At 34.2% G+C, this 22,620-nt stretch overlaps 1 protein-coding gene and 2 long non-coding RNA genes across 4 annotated transcripts; 1 reads left to right on the forward strand and 2 right to left on the reverse strand.

The window, feature by feature from the left end:
- Positions 1 to 9,053: 9,053 nt before the first annotated feature.
- On the reverse strand, positions 9,054 to 10,665 carry LOC145102519 (Transducin/WD40 repeat-like superfamily protein). Of its 2 annotated transcripts, none has more exons than XM_079039929.1 (3): positions 10,530 to 10,665; positions 9,972 to 10,297; positions 9,054 to 9,906 (listed from the first exon to the last, which is right to left on the reverse strand). In XM_079039929.1, the coding sequence occupies exons 2-3, from the start codon at positions 10,291 to 10,293 to the stop codon at positions 9,200 to 9,202; spliced, it is 1,029 nt and encodes a 342-aa protein (XP_078896055.1). In that variant the 5' UTR covers positions 10,294 to 10,297; positions 10,530 to 10,665; the 3' UTR covers positions 9,054 to 9,199. The 2 variants fall into 2 exon arrangements, with proteins under 2 accessions (XP_078896055.1, XP_078896054.1); XM_079039928.1 differs by having other exon boundaries at positions 10,487 to 10,619.
- Positions 9,355 to 10,773, forward strand: LOC145102520 (uncharacterized). The gene is made up of 2 exons (XR_013706171.1): positions 9,355 to 9,494; positions 9,787 to 10,773. It is a non-coding gene; the product is annotated as an uncharacterized LOC145102520 (long non-coding RNA).
- Positions 10,774 to 19,765: 8,992 nt separating this feature from the next.
- LOC145100346 (uncharacterized) lies at positions 19,766 to 22,230 on the reverse strand. The gene is made up of 3 exons (XR_013704984.1): positions 21,721 to 22,230; positions 21,463 to 21,546; positions 19,766 to 20,013 (listed from the first exon to the last, which is right to left on the reverse strand). It is a non-coding gene; the product is annotated as an uncharacterized LOC145100346 (long non-coding RNA).
- Positions 22,231 to 22,620: the final 390 nt, after the last annotated feature.

Here is a 22,620-nt window from a genome sequence, read left to right on the forward strand (position 1 = left end):
CATCTCATCAACTTGCTTAATTGCAAGGTTTTTAGTTATTCAAATATTTTAGTTTTCAAGTAATCAAAAAACCCCCCTTTTAGTTTAATTATAGTTAATTAGTTTAATTTCACTAGTTCTATTGAATTGCATTGGTGATTGAATACAACCATTTCCCCGAGGATCGATACCCCTTTTTACCATTATATTACGTTTATTTAGCAATCAAAGGGTGTAATTTGCTTGGTGGGCTTGACATCCCATCAATAATCAACTGAATGCAAGAATTGTGAAGTAGAATGCTATAAAAGGACGGAAATAAACATGCAAAATAGGTGCATAAAATGCACCTATCAAACATCCCCAAGCTTAGACCTTTCTTGTCCTCAAGAAAGAACTAAATTAAGAATCACCCTAGAGAAGACGATAGGCAACTAAAAAGAAACTAGATGAAAAGAACGGAAGGAACGAAAAGGACTTAAAGGGAATTAAGAGTGGATGCATGCAATAAAAGAAAAACTAATGAAAATGATATATGTACAAAAAGATGTTTAAGAAAAGTGAACCAAAGAAAAATCCAAAAACACAAATAATTTTTTTTATACGATCAGACTTTACATCAATGGGGCTCCAATCACTAATACCTAGGCGACCATCCTGCTACCTTTCACATATCATAGACTTCCAAAGTGAGGAAGACCTGAAACGGTGTAACCCAATAATCCAACCCTAGTTTTATTGAAACTTCATACCTTAATTAGCCTTATGAATGAAAATAACATAGTCTGGATCTTATGTCTAAAGACTAGATAAGTAAGAATCAAGATCGACGCATCCTTAAGAACCCGCACGATCAAATCAGCTTTCGCCGAAGCAGCAAGGGCCAACCCCCGTAGGAGCCCAAGCTCTATGCTTTCACTTTTTCGAGAGCCACAAGTATCATATCACACAGTTCTTTTTCGCCAGATATAACTTTGAAGTGGCTTCTAATTTGATTGAACTTTGATTTGTACTTCGTTTTGAACTTGGATTCTTCAATCTTCATTTTTGGAATTTCTTGAGATTTCTTCATTTGAGCTTTTGAAATTCTTGATTTGGGTACTAGATATGGTGTTGTACCCCTATTATTTGTTGGGTTTGACATGCCTAACATGTATATTGAAAATGGTCAGACTAGGGTACCTACTTATTTTAAGTCTCCTTCCAAAGTTGTTATTGAGGAATTGGAACCTGAGAGTGTGTAACATCCCGAAATATCAAGAGTAGAGTAGAAGGGCTAAAAGAGTAAATTGGGAAAGAGTGACTCGGCGAGTCCATGGGCGGACTCGGCGAGTAGAGTCGCGATTGGGTCGCGTGTTAAGTAGCCGACTCGGCGAGTCAGTAAGATGGACTCGGCGAGTAGGCTCTGAGTGGAGAAAACCCTAATTCTCAGGGTTGAGCCCTATATAAAGAACATTATGTTTTCCTCCCAGCCTCTTCATTCCCCCTTGAGTCCCAGAAACCCTAGAATCGTGGAGAAGCACCATTGTTGAGCAATTGGGAGCTTGAAGAGGTGGTTGTTGAACAGATTCCAAAGAAGAAGAGGCTTGGATCAAAGGGCTTTGCAAGGATTCAGGATAATCTTCTCCTGGAGCTTCCTTTTGAGGTATCTTTCCATTGTTTGAGCTGCTATTGTCTAGATTCTTCATTTTGGGGGTGTTGAGATCATATCCTTTGGATGTATTGGAGTTTAGAGGCTAGATCTGGGATTGCTACCTCAGATCTGGGATGGAGAAGAGTTAGAATGCATGAAAGTCCCTGTGTTGAGTGTTGGATGAAACTATCTTGTCCCAAACCTTAGCCCTAATGTGCAAAATGCATAGATCTCTTTGGATTCACGTAAAGTTTGCCACTTTACGTGATGGATGAGTTGTAGGAGGCTAGATCTATGTTTTGGAGCAATTGCATGGCCTGGAGTGCTTCTGTATGGATTCAGACCGATGGTACTCGGTGAGTCACATGGGTGGACTCGACGAGTTGCTTGAAGATGGCCTGGAACTCGGCAAGTTGTATGAACAACTCGGCGAGTAGGATGAAGATTGCCTGGAACTCGGCGAGTTGTATGAACAACTCGGCGAGTAGGTTGAAGATAGCCTTAGACTCGGCGAGTCTGTTCTTGGGCTCGACGAGTCTTGTCGAAGAGTCCCAATATTTTCTGGTCGAGTCGAGAATCGGTGAGTCAAGGGATGACTCGGTGAGTTGTGTGCGAGTGGACTCAGAGTTGTTGAACTCGACGAGTCTCGGGGTGACTCGGCGAGTTAGGTCGCGGATTGAGGGAAGCTCTGAGTATGGGGACTCGGCGAGTCATCGGGTTGACTCGGCGAGTAGAGTCAGTCAGGGGTTGACTTTGACCTTGTCTTTGACCAAGGGTTGACCAGTGGTTTCCAGGGGCATTTTGGTAATTGTTGATTGTTGTTTTAAGTTTAGTGCATTGGCGGTTGTCCAGTGGTGGAGATCGTATCAGTGATCGGAGCAGTTCGAGTTATCTGTTCAGTCGGCAGTTTCGAGGTGAGTTATCCTCATTATATCAACAGGATCTAAGGCACCAAGGCCGGCCCTTATCGGATTGAGATTCGGGTAGTTGTTATTATGTTGCTGCTTTGATATGTTTACATCCTGTGAGTTAGGATGGTATATGTTAGAGACCTGATTGAGATCGGTATCCTGAGAGATAGGGAGATGCTATGCTAGTGACCTGTTAGGTCGGTATCCTGGTTAGGATGATGATATGCTATGTGATCTGTTTGATCTGCTTGTTGACTGTGAAGTGCTATATGATTGTATGTATATGTGCACATGGTTGTTTGGACTGGAGTTGGGTTGAGGCGGGTCCTGCTGCGTGCTGTAGGCCAAGATACCCTGGGCGGACCGGTTGTCCCGAAGGCCCAGCGAGCGGTCCGGATAGGCTGTAGGCCCCGAAAGGGCGGACCAGACGTGCCGAAGGCTCGGAGAGTGGACCAGATAGACTGAAGGCCCGGTGCGGGCCGACCAGTCATACTGTAGACTCAGAGAGTGGACTAGGTGGATTGAAGGCCCGGGACCGGGCGGACCAATCACACTATAGACTCGATGTATGTGGATAGACTCAGAGGGTGGACCAGGTGGACTGTAGGCCGGTGCGGCGGACCAGTCACACAGTAGACCCGAAGTGCATGGCTGTTCTGTGATCGGATATGTTATGGCATGTTATGCGTGTATGGTATTTGTGGTTGGTATTTTGGGGATATCTCACTAAGATTTCGGGCTTACAGTTGTGGTTTCATGTTTTTCAGGTTCTTCAGGAGACTGTGGCAAGGCGAAGGCGTGATCGTACCGCTCCTCATGATTTCGTAGTATTGCGATTCTGGGAACACGTTAAATGTTTTGTATTGAAAACCTTTTTGTAAAGATTTAATGGAATCGAGATGTTTTTGAAAAAGTTAAAATTTGTTGTACTTTTCGGTCGTTACAGAGTGTGTCACGAGAACTTAATAGAAAAAAACATTGTAAAAGAGAAGTAGGATCATGTAGTAGAAAGCTTGATTTAAATCACCCTGTCAACTATGTTGTTGACCAGTCACATGTAATAGATGTGGATAAAAGTCATGGTCATTCCAAGGGTGTAGATGAACATGGAATTTTAAACAAGCAAACCAAAACTGTAGGGAATGACATAGTTCATGAAGAGTTAGAAGTTATTCAAAGTGATGATTGTCGTTTTGTAGGATTTCATGAAGATGAAAGGAAAAGAATGCTTAAGGAGATGAGTAAGTCAACTACATGCTCACATGGGGAGATCTATTTAAAACCGTGTAGGGTGGGTCAAAGTTTCAAAACAAAGAAGGAAGTTATGGATTACATGTATTCACATGCTATAAAAGCAAGGAGGTCCTTATACTTAGGAAAAAAATGATAATATCAGGATAAGGGTGAAATATGGAGGTGTTGTGGGTGGTGCCCATCAACTAGAAGTAAAGTAAAATGCAAGGGCAAAAATGTGATTAGTAAAAAAGGAAAATGTCCATGGGCAGTCCAAATCTCGAGGCCAAATGAAAATCAGGAATGGTTGGTGAAAACAGTACAAGATGCCCATAAATGTTTGCAAACGGGATCAGTTAAAGCTTGTACTTCCAAATATTTAGCAAACTTAATTGTTCCACAAATTCATAGTAACCCTAGAATTCCAATCAAAGCTTTACACGAGGAGTTGTGTAATAAGCTGGAGCTTGGTATGTCAACTCAAAAGGTTGCTAGGGCAAAGCAAATGGTTGAATGTGTCATCAGTGGTGACTACCAACTACAATATGGGTATCTGAGGAATTATGCTTCGGAACTGCAAAACACTAATCCTGGTACAACTGTTAGGATAGATGTGTATCCTGAAGCATGCTTGTCGACTACTACAAGAACTTTTAGAAGGATATATGTATGTCTATGTGCATTGAAGTTGGGATTCAAATTTGGGTTAAGGGATTTCCTGGGAGTGGATGGTACATTCTTAAAAGGCCCATATCCTGGGTAGGTACTAACTATTGTGGGTCTAGACTCAAATAATGGAATATACCCTGTAGCATATGTAGTGGTAGAGGCAGAAAAAACTAGTTCTTAGACCTTGTTCATGGAACTGTTAGGAGAAGACTTGGAATTCGGAGCAAATTCAAATTTTACCTTCATTTCTGATAGACAAAGGGTATGTTTCACTTCATTATTTCTCATGTTAGTGTAGCACTTTCTATTTTTATAATTGAAACTGAGTATATTTGTATTTATTAAGGGAATAATACCATCAATTGCAAATGTACTCCCCAATGCAAAACATAGGTTTTGTTTGAGGCATATTCAGGAGAATATGAAGAAACAGTGGAAAGGAAAAGAGTTGATTGTCAAGGTTTGGGAATATGGTAAAGCAACAACATTAAATCATTTTAAATATGCAATGGATGATTTGAAGAAAATTAATGATGAAGCTCATTCTTGGTTGTGTAAGATTCCTGCAAAAACATGGTCTAAATCTCACCTCAATGGTATGTCACTAACAAGTTGTTGAGTTTTAATTTTTTTAATATGAAATGTGTGATTTTCTTTTTGAATATGTTTTACACAGGTAGGGCACACACTGATTATTTGTTGAATAATCTTTGTGAGGTATTCAAGGCTAAGATAGATGAAGGTAAGGATAAACCAATCATCACCTGCTTAGAGTATATTAGAGAGTATCTCATGAAGAGAATATGTGTTGTGCAAAAGGAAATAGATAAGTGTCAATGGGAACTAAGTACCACTGCAACTATAATTTTAGAGGAGATTAAGATTGAAGCAGCAAAATAAGTAGCTAAGTATAATAGGATAGGAAAGTGTCATACGGGTCTCTACGATTATAATTTTAATTTTATTTTATTTTTCTAAAATATAGGGATGTTGTATAACATGACACGTGGCAAAGTGGCAATTTAGAATAGAGACATGTGGCCAAAATGGTTTTTGTTTATTAGAGAAGGGAGACAATTTTTTTCCATTTATTTTTATTTCATTTAACCAGTTCAACCTGTTTATTTTGACCGGTTCAATCGTTTTTTCTAAAAACTGGCCAGTTCAATCCGGTTCAGAAATTGGTGTAAAACCGGTGATAGTTGAAACACTCCCTACCCCAAACTTATTCACTTCACCAGTGAAATCATCACCATTATTTCCTCTGTTTCTCATGGAACTTATAGGTTGGGTGGTAACAGATTACAAAGAAGAAAGCAAAATCTTAGTCAATGGGTTGCAAGTTTGTTTGGATCTATTAGAGAGAGTTTGATCCATATAAAAAAGAAGAAAAAACTTAGCAATGTGTTGATTTCGGGTTGAACTGAATCATCAAAGACAGAGCTCATCCAGCACATCAAACAGAGATTGCAGACGGTCCAGAGCCGACAGAAAAGTTATGCCAACAAACAACGATCTGAGTTAGAGGTCCAGGTCGGGGATATAGTTTTACTGAAGGTATCACCTTGAAATAGTGTTATACGCTTTAAGAAGAGAAGAAAGTTGGGTCCCCGATATATATATATATATATATATATATATATATATATATATATATATATATATATATATATATATATATATATATCATCGTTACCAATTATTAATTTTTTTTCAAAAACACCCTTAAACCTAAATTATTATTTTTTTTCAAAAATGCCATTAAACCTAAATCTAATTTATAGCGATCTTGGTTGTTATAAAATAACAAAATTACAAGTTTTTTTCTTCTAATTTAATACGATCGTTACAGGCTCAAAATATATTATCTTATGAATTTCACATAAAGAACTACAGCATGACGTACTCTTATGAAAATATTAGGTATGAGACTAATGTATTACATAGATTTATTTAAAAGAAAAAATTAAATATAAAATTTTAAATATTTGGAGAAGTTTGAATTTATAAGAAAAACATGAAAAATATTAAATTATAAAAAATAAAGTTTTTTTTTCTTTAAATTTAAACAAATAATTTAGATAAATAAATAAAAAAAATTAATGAAGCTTTAATTTAGTAATTTTGAAATCAAAATAAAAGTTTATTAAGGAAATTAATATGCATTTATTATTGTATTGAAATACTATGTGAAATTAATAAAATAAAAAAAAACTATAAAATAATATGTAGAATAAAAATTAATTCAAAATAACCATAAAATGATATTTAACAAAATAAATGAAACTGTGACAAATGACAAAAAAAAATCATTTCTTATAGATTTAATTGTCATTTCAGCTTATATAAAACAAATAAATTATATAAAATATTACTTAATTAAGCACAATTTAATAATATTAATAAAATCGCCACACATGTTGGTTGAGGAGACCAAATCTAAACATATAACATGATGAGACAGCAAAATGTAGCAAGGACAAGACATACATTTATTTTACAAAACTTATTTTTTCAATTGTTACAAAATACGAGATCCGTTTATCATTTAATCAATTCATACGAAATATCTTTTAAACCATTTAACATTGTTTCATTCTAAATAGGTTTTACATAAAATGGTAGAAATAGTGGTATATTTGTTACATTAAATGGTTAAATTTTACAAAAAAAAAAATGTTAAGCATCATGGTTTGTTACATTAATGATTAGTCGAAAATATTTTGTATGAACGGATAAAATGATAAAAATATTTTGCACTTTAGGGGAATTTTAGAAAATCTTTCTTAATCAATGAAAACAAAACTGTCACATTTTCATTAACTTAGACAGATGTTATTTTCTAGTATTTTTTAATAAATGTTTTTTCTATTTATCATTTTCTCATTTTTTTTATCTTTTCTTTATTAACACATCATATTTACATCTCAATTAATAATTACCTTAACTGAAAATAACCAATAAATCAAAATATTACTACTCATATAATATTTAAAATGTTTCTTTTTTAAATTCCAATTTTAAATTTTAAATTTTAATCTAAAATTTCAAATTTAAATAAACTTTTGTTTAAACCTTCATATTTAATTTTTTGTTTTATCCAACCCTAATAACATACGGGTATCACAACTGGTGCTATTATATTTCACCATTTTATTTGAAATAAATTTTTTTTTTTTTTCAGAAGAATCATATTTCTAAAAGTTTTCTAAAAAGATCATTCATCTTCATGAAACCTTTTTAAAATTCATAATTATTTAAGAACAATGTTACCGAACAAGAGGTTCGTGATTCTATATGGGCTTGTGGCTAAGATAATTATTTGAAAGTTGATGTTATGACGTTTGTTAGTGAGTTTTTTATTACGGGAAAAATACATTCAGGATGAATGCAATTCATTCTGAATGAATTGCATCCTGAATGTATTTTTCCCGTAATAAAAAACTCACTAACAAACGTCATAACATCAACTTTCAAATGGTGAGTTTTTTATTACGAGAAAAATACATTCAGGATGCAGTTCTTTATGTAGAAACCCTATGAAAATAAAATAAAATAAAAATAAACGTGGAAAAAACTTATGGTTTTGTATTCATAAAGTTTTCGGTTCGGTGACCATTTTCACCTTAATGGTTAACAAACTATATAATTATTAGAAAACGTTTTATTTTAAAAAAAAAAATGTTTTTTGAAAACATTTTAGAAACATGAATTATTTTTCTAGAAAAAAAAAACATTGATATTTCAGATAAAATGGTGAATCAATGTTTTTTCCGAAAACCCTATTTGTTGTAACTGTTTTGTTGCAGAACTTTCACTTCATTTATAAGTAAAACGAACAAAATTTTAGTCATATTATGTTTATAATTGGTTATAGACTTAGATCAGTAAACATTAAGAAATTTAGCTACATTAACAACACATAAAATGAATTAGAGTATATTCAAAACGTCTACAACCTCAAAAATCGATTTCAGAAAAAACATTGGACTATTATCTATATGTGTTTGGCAGTCATCCCAATGGAATCTGCCTTTGATTGGTGGGGTAGTCTCGTGCATAACAGCAAGAGTAGTGATAATGTTTATGAGGCTAAAACACAAAGATCAATCCATCCTACTCAAAACCATAGCAAACAAACAACCACTATTCAAAAGATAATATGATGGCCCCTACATCATTTACTCAAGAGTACTTACTTCTCTTTCCTTAAGATATTACCTTATTTGCCTCTAGTGTGAATCGATTTACAATTTTTCACGATGTGGGTCAGTATAATTATTAATGAATAAGTAAAAAATATTGCAGAAATTGTAGTCATGTATAATTATACAAGAAACACCGTATCATTTGTTTCAAGCCTAATGTAGACTTCTCAAAAGGGTATAAACTTTATACTGTAAAGAGACAACTGAATGGAATTTCTGAATGCTTCCAAAAAAATGACCATTCCTAGTGAGAGAAGATAGTGATTTTTGAATGAATTTCTATGTATTTCCAAATATGTAGGGCCCATTAGTGTCTTTAGTGTAGTCTCTTCTCTTATTATATATAATAATATCCCAAAACATTAACTTATAACCACAAAAAATCAAAACCACTTTACCCTCTTCTAAATCCAAATATGATACACCAAAATTTCTCCACCCTATCTCTCCTTTTCAATTTAATCATTTCAACAGGAATACAAAAATCTTGCATAACTATTAAACAAATGTATGCTTAAATCATTCAAAAATAAAATACAAACAACACATTACGTAAACGTATTAAATTATATATCAGTTTCTGGCACCCAAACGCGAAGGAGCTTGTCATAAAAGGAACAGGTGGCAATGACGGTTTTACCCTTTTTGTCTATACTCCCTCTATACCAATCTGCTCCATAAGCAAGTGATTCATGCTTATTATACGTTTCAACTACTTTGACTTCTTGACTCCCGTTGACTTTAACAATAGCAAACCCATTGTGCATACAAGCTGCAAGGATTAATCCAGGAACAACAGAATGATTCTTAATTCTCCAAACTCCACCTCCTAAACCAATCGATGCCTCGATCACAGGCCTTGTAAGTGACCTCACATCCCATATTCTTAATTGTTCATCATAGCTTCCAGTGAATAGAGAGTAGGGGTTATGGGGGGATTTTGAAATACAACAAACACCCATTTGATGGGATTTTGAATTTTGAAATGTTGTGGAGGAAGGACTGTTTCGTAAATCCCAGCCCTTGAATTTGCAATCGTCTGAACCGGTATAGACCAAATTTGGTTGGTCTGGATCGAAAGTTGTAGCCCAGACTTCATAATCATGTGCTTTCCATTGTTGTAATGTGATTGTTTTGGTTTCTTGAAATGCAGTTAGTGAGATCGATCCATCTGAATGGCCTACTGAGATCGATGTGGCTGAAGGGTTCCAATCCAAGCATAGACACATACAGGAGCTAAGTTTTTCGCTACTTACCTCTTTCAAATCATTCCCTACATATCAATTATTCATCAATTACATATAGCATTTAGCATTTGATTATATCAATTTAACGTACCATTAATGGAGCTTTGTAAGTGATGAATCTTCAGGAAACCATCAGCATCGGCTTGAGCAAGCAATGGACGTGTTGCTGTTGTTGTTGTTGTTGTGTTCACTGGGTTCCATTTCATATCAAAGATACCAGCTGTCTTCAATCTGTAAAGCAAATCGACTTTTCCCAAATCGACATTGAAAAGGGAAATGCTTCCTGATCTAGTTGGATGATCACCTTCTTGTAATGTGTATGTTGAAGCAGCTAGGACATGGTGGAACGAATCGTGGGGGCAAAACTCAACGACGTCGGCGTTTCCATCTAAGTAGCAGTGTCCCACGTCCATTGACCTAATTCATACGAGAATAAATCAGATGTTGAAAGCTGGAATACAGTCGTTTAATAAGCAGAAGAGAGGAGGAAATCAGAAGTTTATTTAGTTTCGCTTGGACATTTCATCGAACAGATTGTAGGCGTGATGATATATGATTATATGAAAGAATTCGGAATTGTAACTACAAGGGAGCCATAGTTGCGACCTCGATATGAAAGATTCGAAGTTACAGAAGGCCCGAAATCTACCGTTGAATTAACAGGGATGTAGTTGGCGTCGCCGGCGCCAAAGCAAAATGTCGGCGCTCGTTGCGAAAAACTTTTGGGCAGAAAAACGAGAATATTGAGCTTCAGAAAACATGGGCTTTCTACAAATTGCTTAGTGGGCTTGAAACAACATTGGTTGTTACCTGTTTCATTAGAAACCGATTTAAAAGGGATGTTATTTGCTGAAATACAAGGGATTTTATGGCTGCTAAATGGGCCTACTGCATGCCTCTGACTAAACCATATTCATATTGTTTGATTCTGACCCGACCGCTGAAAATGATTATTCTATCATTGTGAATAAAATATTGACAAAACTTCAAAAATAGTCCTTGTGGTTTTCGAAAATATCAAGTTTAGTCCTTAAGTTCAAAAAACCTCACAGATGGTCCCTGTGGTTTCAAAACTTTTAACAAATGGTCTTTCCGCCTAACTCCGTCAGCTTTCTACCGTTAAGTGAGGGGCATTTTCGTCATTTCAATACACAGGGACCATTTATGAGGTTTTCTCTATTTAAAAAAAAAGAAAAAAAATATAATTATTTAATTAAAGGGCCTCTCTCTCTCTCTCTCTCTCTCTCTCTCTCTCTCTCTCTCTCTCTCTCTCTCTCTCTCTCAAGTCAAGCTGAAATTGAAGCTTGTACTTGCCATTGAAATCGATCCATTTTTTCTTTCTCCTTTCTTTCATTTCTGTTTCTTCTTTTGCTTTTCTTAATTTCTCTTATCAAAATTAAAATTTCTTTTACAAAGAAAAAGGATCAACAATTGCGAGCTTTCCATAGCCACTAGTTCTTTAACCTCATCACCGCTATCGTCGTTTACCTCATGCCCTTTATCACTTGCTCCATCTACATGCGGATCGCCTATATCTCCTTTCTTTGATTTCTCTTTCCCTGCCCCTATGTATTCCCCTGTAACCCATAAACAAAACACTGAATTGATCCTTTTCTTCTTTCTCCTTTCTTTCATTTTCTATTTCTTCTTTTTCATTTCTCTTTCTCTTCACATATGTATTCTTCCTTTATAAGCCATAAACGAAACATCAACGTAACTTGAAATGAAAAACCCAGGAAAACTAAACTCAAGCTAAATCATCGTTGTCATCCTCCACGTGAACTCGAAACCATAAATTAGAACCTGAAATCAAAACCATAAGGACAACAAGAGGTAGAAATAGACTCAAAATCCGAGTTTATGAAGGTAGATCCAGACCATCCCTACGACCCTACCTCTTCGTCTATTTGTTTCACCGGTAAAGACAACAAGAAGGTGGGTGGTGATCAGTAATTAGAAAGATAAAGTGAAAAATCAAGATCGAGATCGGGAGAGGGAAAGACATCCACATTTGTCGATTTCTTACAGTTCTGATAGATATTTCTTGAAGTTTTGATTTCTTCGTCGATTTCACAAACCATAAACTTTAATTTTCTAAGAATAAGTAGAGAAAATGTATTTGTAGGTGGAGTTTCAATGTTTTTTGAGGTGAGGGAGAAAGACAAGTGTGTGTACGGAGAGAGAGAGAGAGAGAGAGAGAGAGAGAGGGTGGGCCCTTTAATTAAATAATTATATTTTTTTCTTTTTTTTTAAATAGAGAAAACCTCATAAATGGTCCCTGTGTATTGAAATGACGAAAATGCCCCTCAGTTAACGGTAGAAAGCTAACGGAGTTAGGCGGAAGGACCATTTGTTAAAAGTTTTGAAACCACAGGGACCATCTGTGAGGTTTTTTGAACTTAGGGACTAAACTTGATATTTTCGGAAACCACAGGGACCATTTTTGAAGTTTTGTCTAAAATAAAATAATTGTATCATTCCGGATATATGTACTTCAAAAACTTCTGATTTAAACATATTCACTTCAAAAATTCAGCAATGAAAGTTCAAAATTTCATATTTATGCATCTAATTTCATATTTCAGCAAAGTAATATAATCAAATATCTAATTTCTGCATCTAACATCATATTTCAACAAACAAATAACATTTAATTTCTGACTTATGCATCTAACTTTAGATTTCCACATCTAATTTCATATTTAGGCAAACTAATACAATCAAAAATCTGATTTATACATCTAACTTTATATTTCAACAAAAAAAAAATAATAATAACATCTAATTTCAGATTTTTTTCATCTAATATCAGATTTCAGTAATGTAATATTGTAATAGCATAAAAAACTAATTTTTGCATCTAATTTCATGTTTAACCAAACAAAGAACATCTAATTTTATAATTTACAAAACACAACATGTAACTTCATATGATACCTCTTATTAGAAAAAAAAGAAAGAAAAAGAAAACATAAGAATAAGATGTATCGGATTAACAAAAAAAAAAAAAAAAAAAAAAAAAAAAAAACAGAAAAATCTTACCGGTTCGAAGTTGTAGGTGGCGGACGACAGACTGACAGATGGCGGAGGAAGGTAGTGTGGAGGTCGACAAAGGTTTCTCCAGAGGTGGAGAGAGCTCCGACAATTTCTCTTTTTCCTTTGTGTCCTTGGCAACGTTCAACTCATAAACTAATTGGATTTCCTTCTCGGCAACAAGAGTAGGAAAAAAAACTTACCAATTTGATGTTGCAGGTGACGGACAATGGGTTGACAGTTGGCAGAGATCGACGAAGGGAGGTAAAAGAAGCGAGAAGGGTTAAAAACAAGAAATGGTTCCAAAATTAATCAGTCAACAATTTTTTTTATGAGATAGTATTGGACCGGACAAGAGGCTTGATATTCTTATCGGATCCTATAAGCAAATCAAATAAGTTAATCAAATATCCATTAAGCTTACTGAAATGTCAAGAAAAACTGTTTTAAAAGGTGTTGTTTTGAAGAAAAATAATAATAATAAAAATAATTGTTTTAAAAGTGGTTGGTTTGTTTGAAATGTAACTTTTCAAATTATTTAAATGTCCATTAAGTCCAATGAAATGTGAGAATTGTTTTAAAACGAGCTAATTTTTATAGAAACTATTTTAAAAGATATTGAAATGGTATTTTTATAATAGCAATATAAATAAATATTTTATAGAAACAAAAAGCAAGAGAAAATTGATTTATCCCTCTATTCAACTACCCATCCAAGAGCATTTGGCTTCACTTTATTTTTTATTTTTTGATATGGAGGATAATATCTTTTGGGCTCAATCCTTATGGTAATAATTATGCCCATTCTGCCTAAAAATCTCTTCAGGTGATCAAGAGGGCCCCGTTTTCAGTAGATAAGATTAGGATGAAAGTTAATAAAATGCTACCTTATGTTGGTCGGATACTATGTTGTAATTTATAATTTAAACATACTTTTTATTATTGACTAAATTACACAAATCATCTCTGGTTTAAGTGTCAAAATACATGTTTAATCTTTATTTTCAAAAATTAGTTCGGAACGTCCCTGGATTGCCATTTCATTACACGGTTAGTCCTTGTTGTCATTATCCGTTAGTTCTTGTCGTTTAAATCCCACACGTGCCTTGCACGCATGAGTATTTTTGTATTTTAAGATATTTTCGTCTTAGTTAACGTTGGTAACAAGATATTGGGTCCCGCCTTTCCCGTTTCTTTGCACAAACTAACCCCTTCCCTCGTCATATTATTCCAATCCTCCTACAACGGAACCACCACCACCTTATTCCGTCTTCTCTGGCAAGACCGCCAGTAAACCACCGTCAGCTTTTCACCGAACAAAATTGTTGGAAATTCAAACCACTAGATCTAAAGAAAACCTGAATGTAAATCAAACAAAAATAAGATCTGAACTTAATTGTTGGAGAAACTAGATGTAAAGAAAGCAGCAAACCAGATCGATGGAGAAACTAAGAACTCATCTTTATTTCTTGAATGTTAGAATGGTGCCCTAAAATTTTTGAACCGATCTTGATTCTTGACCCATTATGTTTATAGATCTTGATTCCTGAATTAATCTTGATTTTTTTAAATACCTAAAATGATCTTGATTTTCGACTCGTCATGTTTACAGAAGGATCTATAGGAGAATGTTTGAATGTTGACGCCTTCTAACTAATTTTCTTTTCCGGTATAATGGATTTTTCACCACCACCAACGACGCTAGAACCATTGTTGCATTCTTTCCTCTTCTCCCTCTATACTTTCTAGGTTCTTTTTGAAAATATATTCCCATCGTTTAGAAGCATAAATGATTATTTCGAGGTCGAATCAAAGAATATTATCCGAACTAGGGCTAACTGAAGGTTTAATTGTGGGTTTTACCACGGTATCTTCTTTATCAGGTGGGTTGTCGTTGTTTTAGGAGTTGAAATGCTGAAGGGAGAGGAGGATGCCACTAGAAAATAATTCATTGGCAGAATGGAGAGTGGTTTGTTGGGAGGATGGGTTTCTGAACATCCAGGTTGTGAATTAGAAGCGCTTCTTCTTCTGTCATTGTTGTTACTTAAGTAAATTGTGGGAGTTTTCATGAGAGATATAAAGAGAACAAGGTCAATCTTAGAGAGAGAAAAGAGGGCAATGTGGGACCAAAGTTTTTTTATTATAATAAAAAGAATAAAAATATATTTAAACATTAGACCTGAAAAAACAAAAATACCCATGTGTTGAAGTACATGGGCCACTTAAATGGAAAACACTAACGAGTAACGACGATAGGGACCAACCGTGTAAGGAAATATCAACCTAGGGACAGTCTAAATTAATTTTATTAAATAGGGACTAAATATGTATTTCGGCACCTGGACCAGGGACGATTCGTGTAATTTACTCTTATATTATTATTATTATTATTATTATTATTATTATTATTATTTTTGAACCGGCAAATACAAATATACTAATCTACTCCTAAACTAATACCTAATTCCACATATGTCCACGACGGGACTTGAAGCCTCAATTTAGTGAACTTCAACATTCGATGTGGGTTTCTATAAGATGTTGAATTTTGAATTGACAAAACTGCAAAATTAGTCCCTGTGGTTTGCAAAAAATTTTGGATAGGGTCCAAAAAGTTTTCAACTTGCATGGAAGGTTCAAAATGAAGAAATTTCTTTGATTTTAGTCCAAAAAAAACTTGAAAAGACGGTTACGCCCTTTTATTTTATTTTTTGTTTATTTTATAATTATTCTAATAGTATTTTAACTTAAAAAAAGGAATTATCCCTCTCCCCCCCTCTCTCTCTCCCTCTCGCTTCTCTCTCTCTCTCTCTCTCTCTCTATATATATATATATATATATATATATATATATATATATATATATATATATACAAACGCATTAAACGCTACACCTTTAAATCCTAAATCTATCGGTACACAAATAAATTTTAATCTGCGTCGTCTTCTCTGATCCAGATCTTCATTTTCCCACCCCACCATTGCTTCAATTCAGATCCATTGGAGACAACAAATTAGTATCTCCACCGAAAACTTTCACAAACACCTTGGAAATGACTAATTGCATAACCATGGCTACTAAGATCGTCCACGACCATCTCCGCCTTCCAATCTCGCACCTGTAACTAGCAACTGCCATCGGTCTGTTCTCTGTCTAATGTATCACCACTTATCTAGAGAAAACAATTAACAGGGTACCGCATCTCTCCAGCATTCGATCATCCTTCATATTCTTTCAAATCTTATTCAGCCAAGGAAAACCTCACTCCATTGAATCCAAACGAAATCAGAATTTCAATCGTGTCCATCGAACTGCATCACAAACGAAAATTCATAAATTTGAAAACTCCTTTTGATTAATTTTCATTACCTTCCCATTTCGAAGCTCACAATCAATAAACAAATCCCATTCATCAACACAAAGAATTTCAGATAAAAATTTGAGCATTTATATCTTTAATGCCAAAAAAATCAAAAAGAAATTTATTGGGAAAATCTTAAAATCAATCCATTAACAAATTCTAATAAAGAAGAAGATAGTGAAGAGGATTTCAACATCGAAAAGTACATCAAAAATGAAAAATCATACCCTGTATCTCTTTTATACACGAATGAAGACCCCGGGACCCTTGAAATTTCAATGAAATTACCATCTCCATCCTTCGTCTTCTTCGTAGATTTCCAGGTAAACAACAGCCACCATTATCTCCAAGAGAATAATTAGGATGAAGATAAAAAAAACCCAGATATGATTGTGAGGCGACCATCAGGCTGAATTCTTTTCTGATAAGACGACCACGAACAGTAGGGATCTTGATGAGAAGTGATTCTTGCTGAGGTTTCATCCTTGTCATTTCCATAGCCTCCGATTAAAAGATATGTGCTTGAGAGGATTGGAAGTATGAAAATGTCGTGGAGAGAGAGAGAGAGAGAGAGAGAGAGAGAGAGAGAAAAAGGGGGGAGGGCATCGGCGGGGGTAGGGTGTGTAGGTTAATGCTTTTCTTTTCTCTTTTTATTTTAATAAATTATGTAAAATAATTTCAAAAAAAAATACAAAAAGAAATAAAAAGGGCAAAATTGTCATTTCAAGTTTACCAAGGACCAAAATCAAAGAAAATTCTTGATTTTGGACCTTCCATGCAAATTGAAAACTTTTTGGACTATAACCAAAGTATTTTGCAAACCACAGGGACTAATTTTGCAATTTTGTCTTTTGAATTGCTAAATTGTTGGGAGCTTCTCTTTTGGGCTTTCATTTCTTCGTTAAATCAATAATTTAATTTTCTTTCATGTTAACTAGAAATTGTAGGCGAATTTTTAGAAGTGCGGGCATATGGGGAGTAATTTATAAATTTTCTATTAGGTAGAGACTATTTTTTATAATATTTTTAAACATATAATGTTTTATAATTTATTTTCTATAAATTAAAAGGACAATTTTATAATTTATTTTCTACATATAGGTCAAACCTATCAACATACGAAAATATTAAACAAAATGACTCTTTCTTTAAAATAAATAAATAAAACTCATAGATAAACCTTTTTTGTAAATTGCAAAATTACAGGGATTAAACTGTCAATACCTAAAAACTTTGTGGTAAAGTCCAAACTATAAAAAATCTAGCCGTAAAATTCTAAAACTCCAAAAGAATATTGTTCATAATAAAATTTTAATTAATATATAATGTAGGAAAAATGAGCAACGATCATGTTATGTATTATGACTTATCTCATTCAGTCATTAAAGTTATTTCTTGTCCTTTAAGTGAATAAAGTTGTTTTTATTAAAATGTCCCTTTGGAAATTTTGAAGGGGTAAATTGGTTACCCCTTTGTCATGTCATTAAAATAAAATGCTAGATAAGAGCATTTCTTATTAAACGAGGGTTCACACACACACACACACACACTCTCTCTCTCTACCCAAAAGACAAGAAGGGTTGTTGCCCCCTTCAATTCCTGCCACAATTGTAGCCTCCTTGCTTTTCCTTCTTTTCTGTTACTCCTCTGTTATTACCGTCGACACCATTCTTTCTGGTCACTCCTCCGCCCCCATCGTCGTTGATTCAACCACCGAACAAAATTTGAAAAAAAAAACATCTTCAAACCTATTTTTTGCAATCCAATCAAACCTAGAAAACAACTTCATAAAACAATGATCTTAACCCATTCAAACTCAGGAACAAGGAACCATGAATCCAAACCTATTCAAACAAGTTGCAAAATATTTAAACCTATTCAAACCATTGTCACCTCCGGTAACCACCATCGGTCACCTCCAACCTAAAATCAAAATTTGTTTAAGGACGAACACCAACACCGCCGCTCATAAGCTTGCTTCCCATCAATCCGACTTCAAATCGAGCAGTCAACAACCACAAAACACGAAGAATGATCAAAAGGTTTTCAAGAAGGAGATTTTCATCATCCAACACCGAATCAGCCATGAAATCAGCAGACATAATGATGAAGACGAGAACCTCAAGTTGTACCAAAGAAGAAGTGGATGTGATTTTGATACAATTAGGCAGGCTTAGCCGGAGTAATTCCTTCGAATCTCAAACTGTTCACCTCGTCCTTCCCAACCACCGTCGGTTTAATTACCAAATACAGATCCATCCACAATCTTCGTCGAGTTCTTTGTACATGGAGGCGATTTCAAACCTTTGAACCCTAGATGGGGAGGGGAAAATTAAAGGATACTGGGCAAGGTATCCATTTCAGATGAAGGTGGCATTGAAGAAATCAATATGGGTTTGTTCTTTAAATCTTAAATAACGTTAGAGATAGAGAGAGAGAGGTGGATTTAATTTATTTTTTAATTAACTAAAAGCCATTTGCGTCTATTAATCTGCTAAAAAGGTTAAAGGGACTAGATGAACAGGTCACTAACCAATTTGTTCCCTTAAAAGGCATGAAAATAAACTTTAGGTAGTAAAGGGGTAAAGTCAAAATACATAGTAGGGTCATTGCGTCATCCCTCTTTTTTAAGGAGATAGCAATTGTGATATTTGCATTCTCAAATTCGATTATGATTACGGCATCCCTCTTCATAGTTCGAATTGTGAGAAATCGCAAAAGGTCTAAACATTTGAGACATATTGTTGTAAGTTCTAGAATTGTTTAGACACACATGTGAGCTGTCTAAGGAAATGTGTATGAGTTTGAGAAGCCTAGATGAAGTCTTATCAAAACATCTCGTGTCAGAAATCTGAACTTTGGTAAGCAAGTCAATAAGTATTGATTTCTAGAAGTTCAACTGATTTCTGGGTACATGTCAAAGCCAGTGGGAGCATAAGTGTTACGCTAGTAAGATAATGATTATTATTCTAGTGAGAGCATAATTATTATGGTAAGTGTTGCAAGTTAGCAACGTTAATTATAGAAAACAAAAGTTTCAAATCGCAAAATTGCAGGGTTTGAAAAGTTGTTTTGCTATAATTAAGGGGGAGGAATTCATACTTCATTTCAATTCTAAAAAGCTTAGATTGAGATTTTAATCAAGTTTAGTAAAAATATATATGAATGTTATGTTAAAAAGATTCAACATACGAAAATTATGTATATGGAAATATTATAGCAAGATAATGGTAAAGTATCACGTCTTTATGTGAGACATTATGGATCGTATCATATGCTTTGGGTATAGGGTCGATTGCATATGCTATAATATTATGTGTTATGAATTTTCTAAATGCCTAGGGCATTAAGAGGGAAAATGGACCAGGGCTGGATATGACTAAAATGGTTAAGCAATTGTTGAGGACGATATGAGGTTTACCAAAGATTGGTTGCTTATGGACAGTTGGAAGTATAGTGTAAATTTTGGAAGGATCATGTTGTGTCACACCCCGACCAACGGCGGAAAATGCCGGAGTCGCGACGTTATAAATTGAATCACAGTCAACCACATATGTTGAACATTTAAAGTACAATAATTAATATATTACAAACTTTCAATTTTTTTTTAAAAAAAAGAAAGCATTACAATACTTTAACATTTGACGATAAAAAGAAAAAGAAACATATCACGATTATTTAATAGTAAGGAAATAATATTTCCTTAGCATCGACGCCATACCTTCGACTTCTTATTTACCTGAGAATACACACATTTTAAAAATACGTTAACAAAATTGTTGGTGAGCTCCATAGGTTTTGACGCTGAGAGTTTTATAAAATAAAATGCAATTTTTATGAATGTAAGAACTATAAACCAAGGAAACATACATCTTTATAAATTTCAAATAAATATAAATTAGATGAACATATTTTCTTGAATCAGTATAAGATCTCAAAATCAATATTATTTAGAATATATAAATAGCAATTTATATATTTTCAATAAGTGAATTACCAATTATTTACCTTATGTAAATAAATAATATCACTAAACCAATAACACCAATACCTTCCGTTTTGATTCATATTAATATTTTTGGTAATGGATTTCCGGGGTTATGTAGAGTTTAATAACCGAGCTATAAGACTTGTATCCGCCTCTGTTAAATATAAAATAGTTCCAACGACGCTTCATCAACGTCAAAACAACAATGAGATAAAATAAGAAGTTATCGTCCGTTTTGTCTCGTCATACGAAGGTTGTAGCTAGCAACCGCGGATGGGGTGTCAATCCGTATAGATCTATACATAACATTCTCCGCTCCTTGGGGATTAACGGTTATTACAGAGGGCTTCACTAAGTTTATATTCTTAGTTTGATGAAAAATAAGCTCACATAAAGATCCCGTATTTTTGTTCACAATTCTTTAGTTATATAAAGTTTATTTATCTTTGAATAATAACAAATAAAAACTTATTAGCGAAACTCAAGCCGCATAACGGTTGTATTCGGAACAATAGCAAATTTTCAATTCAAGTGAAAATCCACAATTTTAACGATTATTAGATATAAACCTATAGTTTATTAGTTTATAATAACAGCTAGAAATTTAACAAATATTCTTGTAACCAAATATTTAATATTTTATAAAGTGACAATATTAAACATCCAAAATTACTATTATTATTATTATTTTTATATATATAACCATTAGTCGACATATTAGTAAATATGTATGTCTTAGACATATTAGTACATATGTATGTCTTATTGGGTTTATATAAGTCTATAATTTTGCACATTTTTATACCCAAAAGTGACCTATATATAATAACAGTAACATATTACGTATAATTATTTACATATATGTAAATAATAGAATAACATGCAATGAGGTATAGAGATACAAAATTTGGAGATTTTTAATGTTTCATTATGATATAAGAATAAGTACAACAAGTTTTATAGGGTAAGAAATTCATAACTCCATTTTATGTGAATAGTGCATTTTTGTGGATAAAAGCTTTTATGCGACACAAAAACGGTCACAATATGTATAAAAGTGTCATATAAGTAATAAATGTAACATTTAAAATTTTATGAACTCATGCAATTTCTTATAGTTTGAACCTTTAATATCATATGCTTGTGTGTATTCCCCCCCATAACTGTTTAACAAAGTAAAAAGGGGCCATGGAGACTCACGTTAGTAGCGAGAGTCGGGAAGTGTCGGGAAGATCGAGTTTTGAGCGGGTTTTGCTCCGGGATTCTTGGAGTCGACTTATACACCTAGAAACAGAAAGGTAACGTAATAAGGAAACTATATATGTTTGTTTAGTATCGAACCCATCATCGGGATTATCTTGTCGGGACTGTTCATGCCACCGGCCACCATGGCAGGTGTTGGCTGTTCTTCGGGATTTTTGAATGTGTTCTGAATAGAAAAGAACGATATATGGTTACCTAAGATCAATGGAGGAGTAAGGAATGACGAGAAACTGCTTGAAGGTTGAAAAGAGATGAAGACAGGAGGGTAAATAGTGGTTGTCGCCGATTCTTCTTCTCCAGTGAGCAGTGTCGACGGTCCCGTTTGCGATCGGAGGCTTGCTTCAACTGGCCATGGCGGTGGTTTTGTGGTTATCGGTCAGTCTGCCATTAAAATGGAAGGAATACGAGAGGTTGGGTTGAAGAAGGCAACAACTTCGGTTGTTGTTGGGTTTTTCTGTGATCTAAAGGAACACGAGAGAGAGGGAGTTGAGAAGATGAAGGGGCATGTGAAGAGTGTTATCTAAAAATAAATTCAGTAGTGAGATATTTGATCATATTTCTTGTACAGTTTGATGATCGAATGAAGATATGGAAGTAGATTTGAAATAGTTCCAAAGATATCAAGCATGTGAGGTATTTGTGAGTATGCAGGTGAGAGAGATAGAGAAGAAAGGGGGAGATGAAGTTTCGTAGTAGTCCTGGGGGATATTTCTTCCAGATTGTTTTGAAGACTATGTGTGAGGTTATGTGGGACCTAAGATCCCAATTGAGATTTAGAAGTACCTCATCCACTTGCCTATGATTGTAATGTGTGTGGGACAAGTAATGGAATAGAAGGCAGATGTATAACTTGGTTACGTTCCTTCTAGTTTGCTATAGCATTCCCATGTATACACACGTATACATGTATATAGTTACATTATATGGCTTTCAATGCATATTTGTGGTATAATTATTTATAGATTTTAATTATAAAATTTAATCATTTCCATTTGTTTGGTTTCATTTATCGTAAGATATTATGAACTTAAATATCAAATATTGGTCTCACTTGAGTATAAAGGGTTTAATCGCAAATAGGTGAATAATGACTTA

The sequence above is a fragment of the Lactuca serriola genome, chromosome 4 (assembly GCF_051521515.1).
Source record: "Lactuca serriola cultivar US96UC23 chromosome 4, Lser_US96UC23_V15, whole genome shotgun sequence".
NCBI lineage: Eukaryota > Viridiplantae > Streptophyta > Magnoliopsida > Asterales > Asteraceae > Lactuca > Lactuca serriola.

Excerpts from the sequence above, each read along its gene's own strand:
- LOC145102519 (XM_079039929.1), bottom strand. The coding sequence starts at position 10,293 with ATGGACGTGGGACACTGCTACTTAGATGGAAACGCCGACGTCGTTGAG. Across the intron at positions 9,907-9,971 it reads CTTACAAAGCTCCATTAATG|GGAATGATTTGAAAGAGGTA; the intron begins GTACGTTAAATT and ends ATTGATATGTAG.